This window comes from Jatropha curcas, chromosome 9 (genome assembly GCF_041381405.1).
Source record: "Jatropha curcas cultivar XTBG-Jc1 chromosome 9, XTBG_Jcur_1.0, whole genome shotgun sequence".
NCBI classification, from domain to species: domain Eukaryota; kingdom Viridiplantae; phylum Streptophyta; class Magnoliopsida; order Malpighiales; family Euphorbiaceae; genus Jatropha; species Jatropha curcas.
In genome coordinates, this window is record NC_143159.1 from 10,130,191 (window position 1) to 10,145,743 (window position 15,553).

The window sequence follows — 15,553 nt, forward strand, 5'->3', positions numbered from 1 at the left end:
CCCCCCCCCCCCCCCAAACAAATTCTTTTAACCATGAAGCTTTCTGATAACTACTTGCCTTAGATTTCCATTGAAGAATCATTGGAACTCACAGGATTATTATGATCCCTGTTTTGATGCTGCTGAGGAAAGTTTGGCTCGTTACTGCGGATTGCATTTCCAGACTGTTGACCACCAGTTGGATAATAACCTCCCTGAGTAAAGGGATAGTTCGGGAGACTCCTTCTGATTGGGCTTGACAAAGCATTTGAGAAAACTGAGTTTTTGGGTTGTTGATCACAGTGCTCAGAGCGAGTGCCCTGGCCAGTAGTAATTGGACCAGATGAACCTGATGAAACGAGGAAGCCAGAATTTGTAAACTGAATCGGTTGGGAATTCTGATGTGATGGTGCTCTGGGAGACAATGGTGGCTCTTCTCCACAATAATCCAGCTCATTCTGCATGAAGCATTACAATCATATTATATTATACAAAAACTCTTTGTTATTAATAATACATAACTGAGCCAACTAGTTGCCAATAGGTGCAAGGATCATTTTTCATCAACAAAAACCTGTCCTATATATGTTTATCCATATATAGTTTTCATTCATGAAATGCATAGTTTAGTTTTCATTCAAGAAATGCATAGCTATATAAAAGGAGCATACACATGAGAAAACACCAGGTATATGTAAATGAAACTACTAGAAAATCTTTACCGTAACATAAAAGCTGCCAGTACATTTTTTCCCAAGGCAAGGTTGCCACCAACCATGGTTAAACCATCAGCCAAATCCAGTGTTAGGTCTTATATAACTAATTTGTTTAAGTATTTACATCCATAGAAGTGCAATAAATGCCATCAAGGTCAGATCAAATACAAAATATTTAGAGCTAATTTCAAAAACAATGCTGCATCTTTTGTTTTTTTCTTCAGTTCTATTGCGAGTTTAATTTTCACAACTATATCACAAACTCCTTAAATTGTTTCAATTCTACCATTGATCCATTGTTATGTGAAAATGGTTTTGAATTTGCTGAGGTAGCAAGTTATAACAATACTACACAGCACATATCTTCTCTGGAATTGCATAAACTATGAAATGGGATTTTTCGTTCATCACTTTAATATCATCTAAATCAAAACGGTAAGTTTCTGAATTGGCATGTTCAATTCCTTTGTTTTTTTTTTTTTTTCTTTTTTCAATGTGGCACTAATCTTGCTCGCCACAGCAGCAAATTCAAAATTGATTTCACCTAAGAGTGGTCTAAGATAGAATTGAAGCAGATTCAGAACTCTGCTTACTTGAGAGGGGATCGATACTACAATGTAAAGAATTTAAAGAAATTATGAAATTCATGATAGAATTTGCAAAAATTGAGAGTACATAATAAAGTTGGAATAAGTAAGAAGCTATAATGAAATTAATAGAATGTGATGGAGTTGGAAAAAGTAGAAAATCTCAATTAACATTTTATCATTAAGCCAAATATTTATATAGCTATTTGTAGCCTTAATAATCAAATCCTACTCCTACTCTGGAATTGAAACTAAAAAAATTATAATTGAGGATGATCATTCATCCCTTCAAAGTGACCTAAACCAAAACAGTAAGTTTCTGAAGTGGGTGTTTAATTCTTTTTTTTTTTCTTTCAATGTGGCATGTACCATTACTATTGCTTGCCACAGCAGCAAACTCCAAACTAATTTCACCTAAGAGTGGATCAGAGGGAGAATTGAAGCAAATTCAGAACTCTTCACACTTGAGAGGGATTGGTAATGAAATTAAAAAAGATTAAGAAATTCACAATAGAATTTGCAAAAATTAAAAGTACATGAATTTCAAATTGGCAGTATATGATAGAATTCGAGAAAGTCCGAAACCTCAATTATTTTTTTCTCATTAAACCAATATTTAAATAGCTATTTATAGCTTAATAGCAAATCCTACTCCAACTGGGGTTGAGAAGGAACAATTAAAACGGTTTAAGCCAATACTATTCAGAAGCAAAGGACTTTTTGACTATTCTAAACCACGGTTGTCAAATCAAGAATGGAAGCCTCATTTACGAGAATCGAACACATCACTTACGAAATCGAATCATAAGATTCACTATAACCTTTTGAAAATCAATTAAAAGTATAGTTCCTAATAATTTTATCAAAAGATATTAACTATTCAATTGCATTCCAATACTAATTCACTTTAATAGTTTAATTCATATATTTGACATCTAATTTTCTAAACAAGCAATATATAATATTGAGAAAACAAATCCAAACCATATTTGATATATTTGATATATAACTCATATATTTGATATCTAATTTTCTAAAAAAGCAATATATAATATTTTCTAATTCTAATAGTATTCCATTAAATAGTCATGAAAAGTGACGTTTTTCAAACAAAGCAAAGTAATATCATATAAAAGAAAGAAAAAAGCAAAAAAGGTGGCAAACAACATAGTCCATAACTCCATATATAGCCATGTAAGTTGACGTTTTAAAGTTTAAACCAAAAATAAAAAAAATTAAGAGAGAGAGAGAGAGAGAGAGAGAGAGAGAGAGAGAGAGAGAGATACAGCACAGGCTATTGAAGAAGAAGAAGAAGAAGAAGAGAAGCAAGACGAAAAGAAAATCAAAGGATGAGGAAAACAAAAAGAAGATTAAAGATGGAGAAGCATAAAGAAAGATTTGTTCGTATTCCCACCCAATTTCTTTTCTTTTTCTTCTTCTTGTTCTTGTTACTCAAGCTAACGAGTTACTGTTTCTGACTTGCTGCGTCTTTTGATTTTCTTAATTTGTGCCGTTTAAGTCTCCTTCTCCTATAGGTTGCATGCACTGGGGCCAATTTTTTTTTATATTTTACCTGAATCGTTTCTTTTTTACGATTCATGCTATTTACCACCGATTCAATCGATTCACCATCGATTCAGGATGCTTTCTGATTTTACCCTAAGATTCCTATTGTTTTTCCCTAGATTCGATATGAATCGTACGATTCTAACAACACTTTTCTAAACAGAAATAAAACGCCTTCAAGGGACAATATGAATTCATCTGATAATGACTATACAACAACAACAACAACAACAACAACAACAACTACTAAACTTTTGTCCCAAGCTACTTGATCCGATCAAATTAATAGCAATTCAAAGCAAAATATAAGTCAGAAAAAGATTTTGAATTACTTTTTAGAGAAAATTTTTTATCAGAGTTTCAAAATCATTATATTGGTAAATAGAATAAAACATTAGATAGGCAACACCAACTAACTAGGGTCTGCTATATGAACTTTTTGTCTTCATTCTGCTATGTTCATAGCTATATTCTCACTAATTTCCAATATCCTCGCAAAATTTACTTCAAGGGACATTACTATTTTGAGCTCTGTATTGATACATCTGCAGTTATATAGCCAGATGCAGATCAATAACAATTGAGAAAACATGCAAAAAGGCAAGTGTTGAATATTCACGAAAATTATTTAGGCATAAGGCAAGGCAGCCATGACATGGTAACAACTTTTCATCACAAGAACACAAGGTTAAAGGAAAAAGAGATAATAAGTTGTAAACAAAACTATGCAAACCTGAATATAATTGATAATATCAACTGTTGCCACTCTTGACCCTCCCTCTTGTTGTCTCCAGATCCACTGATAAAGTTTTTCCTGAAAACAAAATGACCAGGTTAATTAGCCCAGTACCATATTCAGGCCAAAATAGCAGCTTAAAAACATAAATACAAATACAGGCTCACAAAATCATATAAAGGGACAGTTCATCATTGTCTGATGCTTATACAAGTAATACTCTAATTAGAATTAAAATAACAAAAAGAAGAGAAAACATTTCCTGATGGCAGAACTCAAGATTACTGATAAAGTGTCTCCCACACCTCAAGCAGAAAATACATTACCATGAATCTTTTTCATTGGGAGAAAGGGGAAGTGGGGGAAGGAAAAAATGGGTTGGGATCAGGTTTAATGTGTATGTGAAAGTATTAGGTTGCCGTCCTATTTTCTTTGATAGGCTTAAATTGAAAGTTTTGGACAGATAGAAATGGATTAATTCAAAATGAGAGATTCAAGAATGAAAATTCAAGGGGTTGCTTCTGCTCATATCACTTTATGAATGGTACAGTTTGTTTGTTTCTTCCTTGACCAATATCTCTGCTTTCTTTCCTTGTCCCATTTACCCAAGAAAGGAATAAATAAATAAAAACCCAATTGCCCTCTCATGTAAATCAGAAGTATTGGAGTTTCACCAATTTAACAAATTCCAAGTGAAGTAAACTTTCAAGAAAAACAAGGAAATTGCCACATGGTATTAGAGAAGATGAAAGAGAATGTGTAAGCGTAATTTTCAATTTCTCTATGGATTTTTATTTTTTTTTTTTCAACTGGAAAAGTTGACTAAGCTTTTTTTTACAAGACCAACTAATTTTACCAAAATATGCAAAAGCAAACAAATCTTGTTTCTTAAATGTTTGACTAGAGCTTTCCTATGGTACACTAATATCCCATGCAAGGAAAGCAAAACATGAAAGGACCAACATACCAATGCAATGAAACTCATACTGAGAGTACCATCATAATCTTAGTTCATGTTAAGAATGATATAATTAAATCTAACAACATGACTGATTTCCTTTTCCCATTCAAATTACACTATTGGGCCACCTTTTCAACATAAGTAAACATAGAAGTCAATTATATATGTAATCCCTTTTTCATTATTAGTTGTAATGAAAATTATATTCTCCATTAAATTGAGCAATTAATCAGTCGCAGCATCGAATTAATAACATTGCATAGTTGCACATCAAAACATTTCAATTGACCCAAGTTCAAATGCACCTCTTCATACCATATAGTTTCCTTTCATTGATACCATACTTCACCAGTCATAAGTCAACCAATAGTTGAGCCTAAACAACCGTAGCTACTCACAACTTCGTTCCTTATATAATCACAGTCCAGGATTCCTCTTCCAGGTTTCTGCAATATTCACCTACCATCATAATTTAATGGTGCACTGTGAACCCAACTCCTTAAACATTGACAAATAATCCATCAATGGGCAAACATCTCAAACACAGACAAATAAAACTAAGTTCCAAAGAAAAAGTACTCCAGGCAACTTCAGTTCCCAAACAAGTTCATCAAAAATCAATACTCTATTTCTCCAAACAAACAAGTCCTTTACACTCTATGTTTATTCATCACAAAAACTAAAACACTCAAAACTTCAAACTCCAGTTGCTTCCATAAGTCTGAAAGGTTTAACAATTGATGCCTTCAACAATTTACCCAATCATCAACAGTCTAATGCAATTCACCAAAGGTAAAGCACAGACCCATCAATTGTAAAATTCACTAAAACACCCGAACAAACAAAAAAACAAGATAGACCAATAATCAACACCGTGTGAACCAATCCATACACTTCCCATATCGTTAGAATAAGACAATCCAAGTACATTTATTGCAAAACGACCTTTATCCCAAATTAAGAATCCAAAAAAAAAAAAAAAAAAAATCTCAAATTGAAAAAAAAAAACCCTAAAGATTACAATTCAATTAACACCACCAAAATATATAAAAAAAACAAAATATATGTGAAAATCTTACAAGGCCATGCCGTTCACCGGCTTGGAAAGAGAGTTTCTGGTGATTCATAGATTGTGTATAAAGCTGAGACAGAGAGTTAGCAGCGGTACAAAACGAAGCGTACATGGTCCGATCCACCTCATCAAGACTCGTTGCAATCGATTTCCTTTTCTTCCCCATCGTCGTCTTTAACAGTTTCTGATTCCACCAACACAAGATTAAACGATTTCAATTCTTATATTTACTACTGCTATTATTATTGTTATATTTATCAATCTTTCCTCCTAATATAAAAAAATAAAAAATAAATAAAGAGAGTCTCTCCGCAGATGATGAGAGAGAGGCGAACGCAAATTGTTTTGTGGTTCCTTCTGTTTTGTACTTTCTTTATACACGGGAAGGAGAGGGCTGTACAGTACGTGCCGTAGGCGTGAGGCACATTTGATTAAAGTGCAAAACTGTGTCGGATTGATGGTTATTTGGTTCTCGGGATTTTGCTAGTAAAATGTAGGATATTTATATAGAAAGATTTTGACACGTAACTTGTAGAGTACTGTAGGAAAGTGAATTTCCACTTGAGTTCTGACACGTATGGCCGCTTGGAGTTCTCACGGCGTTCCATGCACCGACGTTTAACTTTGTTTGGGTGTAGGGCTGTAATTCCTTGCATGCGTAATCTAAGCTAATAGCAATGGTTAATTTCTTTAATATATTTCATAATACCGTGAAGAATTAAAATTAAAGGAATCTCCAAATCCCAAATTAAATATGACGTGGTTAGTTTTTACTAATTTGAAAAATAAAATATCTCAAATTGGAGATGAATTATTGTTGTTAAATAGATTATGATGTTATTTGATTAATTGGGTCTCTCAATAAATTAAAAAAATGTGTTGTAATTTTTATTAAAATTAAAAAAAATCTTACTAATTTGAAAAAAAAAAAATTATACTATTCTTGGTATCTCTACTCCCCTTAACCACGGCAGGAATCTGTGTTTGTCATCTCTCATTGGCATAATAAAAAGGATGTTTTTTTCTTTTCTGTGGGATAAGCTTCGTAGGGTAATCCATAGCTGGAAAACTTGGTTTTTATCGAAGGCGGGCAAGGAGGTGTTAATCAAGTCGGTGGCTCAATCTATCCCTACCTATTGTATGAGCGAGTTCCTGCTTTTTATCTCTACATATTAAGAATTGCATAGGATGCCTAATTCCTTTTGGTGGGGTTCCACAAACGATGTCCATAGAGGAATGCACTGGCTTGCTTGGAATCGTCTGTGTCTAGGCAAGTTAGTGGGAGGCCTTGGTTTTAGACACTCCACAGTTTCAACCTTGATCTCATTGCAAAACAGGTGTGGCGTCTTATCTCATGTCCTAATTCTCTTCTATACAAAGTTCTCAAAGCAAGGTATTTCCCATTTGTGGATTTTCTTGGAGTTGTGGTTAGCACTATCCCAAGCTTTATTTGAAGGAGTCTGGTTGAGGCTAAAGATGTTGTTTGTAGTGACTTTCTGTGGCGGGTTGGAATGTTTTTATTAACGTTTAATCTCGCTTATGATTGACCAGGGATGATTCCTTTCAAGTTATGTATGAGGTGTTACTGGGTTTTGAAGTTCTTTTTGCTGTTGATTTATTAGAGGGTGATGCTAAGAAATGGAATGAATTGCTTGTTCGAGGTTTATTTAATCTTGAGGATGCTGATGCGATTCTTAAAACTCCTCTGAGTTTGTACTTTAGTGATGATTTTTTGGTGTGACATTAGACAAAAAATGGGCATTATATTATCAAGTCGGTTTATCATGTTATTTCTTCACGTTTTCTGTAGGTGGAAAATATTGCTTTTGTTAAGCTATGGAAGCAGGTATGGAGTTTGCACATTCCATCTAAATTTAAGCTCTTTTTATGGCGGGCTTGCCAGGCTTTTCTCCCTACTTGGTCCGTTTTACAATAGCGTGGTATCCCCATCCACGATCCTTATTGCCTATGTTGTCAGCCTTGAAAGAGTTTGATCAGAAAATGAAAAGTTCTTTATTTCTGATATGAGAGTTTGTTAAATAGATACAAGAGAGTCCTATGTACACTGACCTCCTATAGCAATCAATACAAAACTAACCAATCAAAACAAATTAGTTACAACAGAAGATATACTCAAGTGATTGGAATTGATTTCAAACCCGAACCGCTATTATCTCTAACACTCCCCCGCAAGATTGAGGATCCATTTTGGAGACCAATCTTGGACCTGTTGTCCAGAAACTTCAAGCGTGACAATGGTTTTGTCAACAAATCAGCTAGTTGATCCTTTGACGATATATGAGTGACACGGAGATCTCCTTTTTGAACCAAATCACGGACAAGATGAATATCTATTTCAAGATGTTTCATCTTGGTATGAAAGACAGGATTTTTACAGGTATACATTGTGGATATGTTATCACAATAGATGACTGGTGATGGTACCGTATAACCAAGTTCTATTAGCAACGACTTAATCCATTGAACTTCAGCTGCGGTTGAAGCCACGACCCTATATTCCGCTTCTGTACTAGACCTAGCAACTGTATGTTACTTTTTAGAACTCCAACTTATCGGTACTTTCCCAAAATATAAAATAAATCCCGTAGTTGAAGTTCTATCCGAAGGATCTCCTGCCCAATCTGCATCCGAAAAAGCATGAAAAACTAGCTTAGACTGAGAAGTTATATGAATACCAAAATCAATGGTGGACTTAAGGTATCGAAGCAATCGTTTCAGAGCTAGCCAGTGAGTGGTGTTTGGATATTGCATGAACTGCGACAGCTTATTAACAGTAAATGCAATATCCGGTCGTGTGAGACTAAGGTATTGCAACCCGCCAATCAACTTTCGAAAGGTAGTAGGATCCACTGTAGAAGACCTAGATTCGGATTTCTTCAAATTGCTATCTGCGACAATTGGAGTAGACACGACCTTAACACCATCCATATTCCCTCTTTCCAAAAGAGTGCGAATGTAATGATGCTGGGAGAGAAATAAGCCATTCGATGTTTGATGAACATCTACACCAAGGAATAACGACAATGGCTGGGGGTCTTTTAACGAAAATCTACTCCCCAAAGCTTGTACAAATCGAGAGATAAATTTTGAATCATTCCCTATTATAATCAAATCATCCACATACACAAGAAAATAACAACATGTAGATCTTTGTCGATAAAGAAATAATGAATGATCATACTGAGATAATTGAAGCCCATATTGTACAGTGAACGATCGAAGAGCTTGATACCATGCTCTCGGTGCCTGCTTTAAACCATAAAGAGCCTTAAGCAACTTACAGACATGATTAGGCTTGGAAGAATCTTTAAACCCAGGCGGTTGTTGCATAAAGACTTCCTCCTGTAAGGGACCATGCAAGAACGCATTATTAACGTCAAGCTATATCAAGGGCCATGAATTCGAAACTGCCAAGGTAAGCACTATTCGAATTGTAACAGGTTTCACCACGGGACTGAAAGTATCAATATAATCAACTCCTGGTCTCTGATTGTATCCGCGACTACCAACCTTGCCTTATATCACTGTATAGAACCATCTGCATTTCTTTTTACCCTATAAAGCCACTTACAACCAACTAGATTATGAGAAGACTGAGATGGAACAAGTACCCAAGTGTTATTATCAAGCAAAGCATTAAATTCAGCTAACACAGCAGTATGCCACTCAGGAACGGCTAAAGCCTATTTTACTGTAGATGGTTCTGCCACATTAGGTAAAGGGTGCTTGGTTACATGATTTAATATTTTTGGTTTTCGAATATTATTCTTTGATCGCAAAATCATTGGATGATTATTCACGGTTGGAAGAATTGTAGTCGAATTCAAAGAAGTAACAGTGTCGGTTGGAGATGTGACAGGAGCAGCAGAAACTTGTACAGGTGGTGACGAAGAAGCAGTTGAACCCAACAAAGGTTGAGAAGATAACGAAATAGGCCGGTGATGAATGGGCACGGTGGGCATTGGGTTTGGAATAGCAAAAGAGACAGACATAACTGATGTAGGAACGAATGGAGTAGTCATGGACAAAGGTTCAAAAGAAGGAACATTATACCAACTCAACGAAGATAAGGACTCTTGAGATTGTGGAAGTTGAAAGGGAAAGGTGTTCTCTAGAAATATAACATGACGTGACTCAATATACTTATTCTGACTGAGATTATAGCAAACATACGCACTTTTATTTGAAGAGTAACCTAGAAAAACACACGGGATAGACTTGTTATCAAACTTAGACTTCATGTAAGGTCTCAAACAAGGATAACAAAGACACCCAAACACACGAAGAGACTGATAATTAGGTACCTAACCAAATAATTTTTGATAGGGAGACACATAGTTGAGAATTGGTGTAGGCATGCGGTTTATCAAATATGCAGCCGTTTTAAAAGCAAAGGTCCAAAAGGAGGAAGGTAAACTTGCCGTTTGCAATAATGTGAGACCAGTTTCAACCAAGTGCCGATGACGACGTTCGGCAGAACCATTATGTTGTGGTGTATGAGGTGGGGTTTGTAAATGATTTATGCCAAAATTTTGAAAGTATTTCTTAAGAGCAACATATTCACCACCCCCATCTGTATAAATAGTCTTTATTGTAGAATTGAAAGTATTTTCGACAAGCTTTTGAAAGATAGGAAAAAGTGCATAAACTTTAGACTTTGCTTTTAAAGGATATAACCAAATGTACTTTGTGTAATGGTCAACAAATATGATATAATACCGAAAGCCATCAATTGAAGTAATCGGGGCAGGTCCCCATAAATCTGAATATATCATTTCAAGAGGACGACTACTCTTTAAGGAAGAATCACCAAATGGTAACCTCTGGCTTTTATTACAACGACAAGGATCACACACACTTTCCTTAACAATAGACACAGGAATGGAAAATTTTGACAAAACAAAATTGAAAATCCTCGAATGGGGATGACCAAGACGTTGATGCCACGACACAGACGAAAGACGAACATGATGACAACCAGAAGACTTTAAATTCCGAAACGGATGAAGCTTATGAAAAGCATGATCAAGCAGACCCTTGGCTAGAACCTCCCCCGAGAATTGATCCTTGATAAGATAAAACTGAGAAAAAAATTCAACCGAAACTTGGTTAGAATCACAGAATTGAGGTACAGATATAAGATTTGTTTTGGCTTTTGGCACATACAGAACATTGGAAAGATAACACAATTTGGAAGATAAAGGAATTTTACCAGAACCAACACGAGTAATAGACAAACCTGAACCATCTGTAAGTTGTAGTTCATCATTCCCCTCATATGGTGCATGAAATGAGAGATTTCGCAAGTCATTTGTAACATGATGTGAAGCAGTAGTATCCAATAACCATGGTGAATCACCATTCGCTTGGGTGCTGGAAAAATTGGCTTGCGGCGGTTGATTCAACATATTTCGAAAGTAATTTTTAGCCTTGAAACACTGCCTCACTGTATGTCCAAAGCGTTCACAAAATTGACATTGAACCTTCGTCTTGGAACCTTGATAACCCCTAGAGTGTAACTTATTTCTGGAGAAGCCATCAGAAAAACCAGTTGCCATAGGTCCACCTGCCATAGGTCCATCTGCCATACGAGTAAATGAGCCATGTTTCAACAAAGAAGAAGATTTATTTGTATTTGACTTTTCGAACATGATTTGCAGTGATTGGAGCAGCATCATAAGAGGGATCTATCTGCTGAAGATACAATTCATGAGCCAACAATTTATCTTGTAGCTCATCAAACGATATCATAGTATCACGCATATGAACTACAGCAACGATGTCGCGAAATTCTGGTCCAACACCTCCCAGAACCTGAACAACCAAATCTACATCACTAACTGGACTTCCACACAACGATAATTCCTCTGCAATCTATTTGACAGTAGTAAGATAATCCGAAATTGATCGAGAACCTCATTTTGTACGAGATAACTTATCTCGCAGTGATAAGATTCTAGTAGCCGATTTATTTGCATAAGCCACCTGCAGATTCTTCCACACCTCAGCAGATGTTTCAGCATCAGCAACCACATTCATAACCGAGAACAAGAGTGATGACCGAAGAGCAGCAAGAATCAATTGATCCTAACACTCCCAAAATTCAAAATCAGGATTGGGTACCTGTTTTCCTTCTTGAGTAATAAATGCAGAGGGTATTTGTACAGTACCAAGAACATAACTCATAAGGCTATGACCTTTGAGCAAAGGAGAGATTTGAGCTCTCCATGTTGAATAATTCGTAGCAGTAAGTTTTAATGGAAACTGATTTCCATTGATACATACAAGAGAACGACCTGAGGTATGAACAACATTTGTAGTACTACCAGAAGCCATTATCGCAGCCACAGGAGCTGAAGAGGAAAGAAAATGAAAAAGAAGAGAAAGAAGAGAAAAAAAATATTTGGATCAACGCTCTAATACCATGAAAGAGTTTGATCAGAAAATGAAAAGTGCTTTATTTCTGATATGAGAGTTTGTTAAATAGATACAAGAGAGTCCTATGTACACTCACCTCCTATAGCAATCAATACAAAACTAACCAATCAAAACAAATTAGTTACAACAGAAGATATACTCAAGTGATTGGAATTGATTTCAAACCCGAACCGCTATTATCTCTAACAAGCCTGAGTCCATCCTCCATGCCCTATGCCTTTGTGATCAATCAGCCTTATGTTGGGTCTCTTATGGTTTTCCACTGCCTCAAGCTGGTATCCTTTCTTTTACTGACTGGTTTGGGAATCTGTGTTCTTCACTTTCTCAAAAGAGACTACAAGAGTTTGTGGCGGTTGCTCATAGCATATGGTCAAGTAGGAATGATTTTCTATGGTGAGGAGCAAACAACTTCCGTTATCAGATAACGTCAGTTGCTCTGCGTGGTCCGCAGAAATGACAGACTGCTTGTATTACTCAGCTTCCCCCTAGCTCCTTGGTGGGCCTTCATGGCTCACTTCAGCGTTGGAAATTTCCTCTTGTTAAGACCCTTAAGTGTAATGTTGATGCCGTTATAGTGTAGTTGCTCAATAAATCCAATTTTAGTGCTGTCGTCCGTGATAGGTCTGGTACTTTCATTGTTGGCTTGTTTGGTTATTGCAATTGCATTTTGGACCCTGCTACTGCAGAAGCGGTTAGATTAAGGGAGGTTTTATCTTGGCTAAAAACTAAAGATTTTTCCGCAGTTATTGTTGAAGTGGACTGTTTATAGCTATACCAAGCCATGCTTAGCTTTTCTGTTTCTGTTTCTGAACTTGGCAAGCTGATTTCTAATTGTAAAAGTCTCATGAGTGACTTAACTAGTGTTTCTTTAAGCTGGACACAAAGACAAGCGAATACCATAGCTCAGCATCTAGCTAGAGTTGCATGTTCTTATACTTGTCTCATCAACATGAGACTATTCCCCTTTGTATAGCTATTTTGCCTTTGGATTTACACTTTGAATAAAAGCTTTTATTGTTTTGCTCTAAAAAAAAAAAAAAATTCAAAGTTAATTGACATCAAGAAAAAACATAAAAAAATTAATCTACTTTAAAAGAATTTGTAATCTTTATGCATAGAAAAAATAAAGAAAATAAATTTAATGTATCTAATAATAATTAGTTTAGAAAAAAATTGCATGTACTTTTCTAAATCTTTTCTATGATCATATTTATTTGGTACTCGTATAATATCGGTAATCTATCTATCTATACTATATATAAAAATGGGAATAATGAGATTGTCGATATTGTCTTTGTGAAATTTAAAATATCCTAAATAACCTTAGTGTTAGCAATTAAAAAATTTTAACATAAAAATATATCTAGTATTTCTATAATTTGATTGGATTTTTTTGACTTTTTTTAATAGATAAATATATATAGATAATTAAGCATTTCAAAATTTTAAATTTTTACTATTATTATCTTTTTATGTCTAATTATATTATATTATATTATATTATTATGTAAATTATTAATAATAATTTAATAATTTTTAATAATTTATTATTATTATAATTTATAATTTAGCTTCAACATTATTATTAAAATAATAATGTAAATATGAGGCATTTGAAAATTTAACATTTTTTTGAATTTATTTTCAATAAATATATCTAGATATTCAAGTTTTGATTTTAAAAGGGTATGATTAAATTTTTTTATTACAAATTGCACTCTAATTTTGTTGGACAAAAATTAAGATAAAAAATTATTATCTTTAAACATCTCAAATTTTATTAGTTATATTGATATCTTATATAATTCAAATCATATTTTTATTAAAAAATATAATTTTATTAATAATTTTAAGATGCTTTCATGATTTTAATTGACTAAAAACATAAAAATAAAAATAAAAATAAAAATTTATTATTATTTGTAAATATTTAATTTGATTTATTAGATTGGTTTTTATTCTATGATTAAAGTATATTTATTTACTACACAATATAAGTGAAAGTTATTAACAAAACTTGTAAATTAATTATAAAACTTATAATAAAAGCTATATGATGATTTTTATAAATCAATTTAGTTTTTTTTTTTAAAAAAGAAAATGAAAGCAACTAATGTATAATAAAGTGTAATGTATCTATAACCAAAAAAAATATTTATTGTATTTATAAAGTGTAATGTATTTTAACTATTCAATCTAAATAATAATTTATATTTTAATATTATATAAATAAAAAATTAAATAAGTATAAAGAACGAGCATATAACAAGTATTGTCAACGTGCATCGCACGTCATAAAAAAGACTAGTATTTATAAAAATACGAATGAGGGGTGAACATTGGATTCCTAAAATGCTCCTGATAAGTTTATGAATTGACAAAAATATCATTAATAATCCTATTCTAATTATAATATCAATTTATTATTTTTATCATATTAATATTATAAATTTAATTCCATTCTAATTAGAAATTTATCCTATCATATCACTATATATATATATATTTAGTTTTAATTGCTTTTAGCTATCAAGAATTTTTTGCTTTTGACTATCAAAAATTTTTACATCAAAGCTTTTACTAATTTAAAATTATTTAGTTTTCAATTATGTCTTTTTCTCGCTGTAAGTACCCCTATAAATTTTTAGTTTTAGAATTGATTAAAAATATTATTAAGGATAATTTAGTCATATTCTAATTGGGAAATTGTTAATTTTATTGATATTTTATTGATTGATTAAAAATATCACTAAAAATAATTTAATTCTATTCTAATTAAGAAATTTTAATTTTATTGATTGACTAAAATTATATAATAATTTTTAATTAGATTAGTTATATTAGTTTCCTTAATTAGATTATTTTAATTAATTATCAAAATCTTGCTTCGTTCTTTTTTCGTTGTTAAGAGTGGGTTCTACAAACAAGTTAGCAGCGGAATATTTATCCGTTTCTAATAAAGTCATAACCTAAATTGATTTCATTCTTCTCTTGTCGGTCAGGGTTTGGAAAGGCTCTGCAAATGGTTTAGCAACAAACTTTTCATCCGTTGCTAAAGGTCTATTTTGCATCCTTTACTCTTGTCTCCCTTCCTAATTCTATTTAGATTGTAAGATGAATATTTGTGAAGATAATATCTTTTAATTTTTATTTTTTTTAATTTCAAATATTTCAATGAAAATAAAGTAGCATGGGAAGTCCAATATTCAATTATAATATAATAATAAATCATAATTTTTTTGCATGTATAGGAATTTCAAATTTTATTTATATTTTATTGATCGATTAACAATATCATTAATAATAATTTAGTCTCATCCTAATTAGAAAACTTTTAATTTTATTGGTTGATTAAAATTATATAATAATTTTTAATTAGATTGGTTAATACTATTCTATTAAACATATAAAACTAGGATATATAAAAATATAAAATTGGAAACTTTTTAATCTTAACCCTAAAATAAAAATTAATTA

The 15,553-nt window shown here is 33.0% G+C and overlaps 1 protein-coding gene across 1 annotated transcript; it reads right to left on the minus strand.

Annotated features, from left to right (window-relative positions):
• Window positions 1-6: 6 nt before the first annotated feature.
• On the minus strand, window positions 7-5,992 carry LOC105635483 (nuclear receptor family 2 group C protein). The gene is made up of 3 exons (XM_037636886.2): window positions 5,625-5,992; window positions 3,582-3,662; window positions 7-437 (listed from the first exon to the last, which is right to left on the minus strand). The coding sequence occupies exons 1-3, from the start codon at window positions 5,781-5,783 to the stop codon at window positions 60-62; spliced, it is 618 nt and encodes a 205-aa protein (XP_037492814.1). The 5' UTR covers window positions 5,784-5,992; the 3' UTR covers window positions 7-59.
• Between the last annotated feature and the right edge of the window lie 9,561 nt (window positions 5,993-15,553).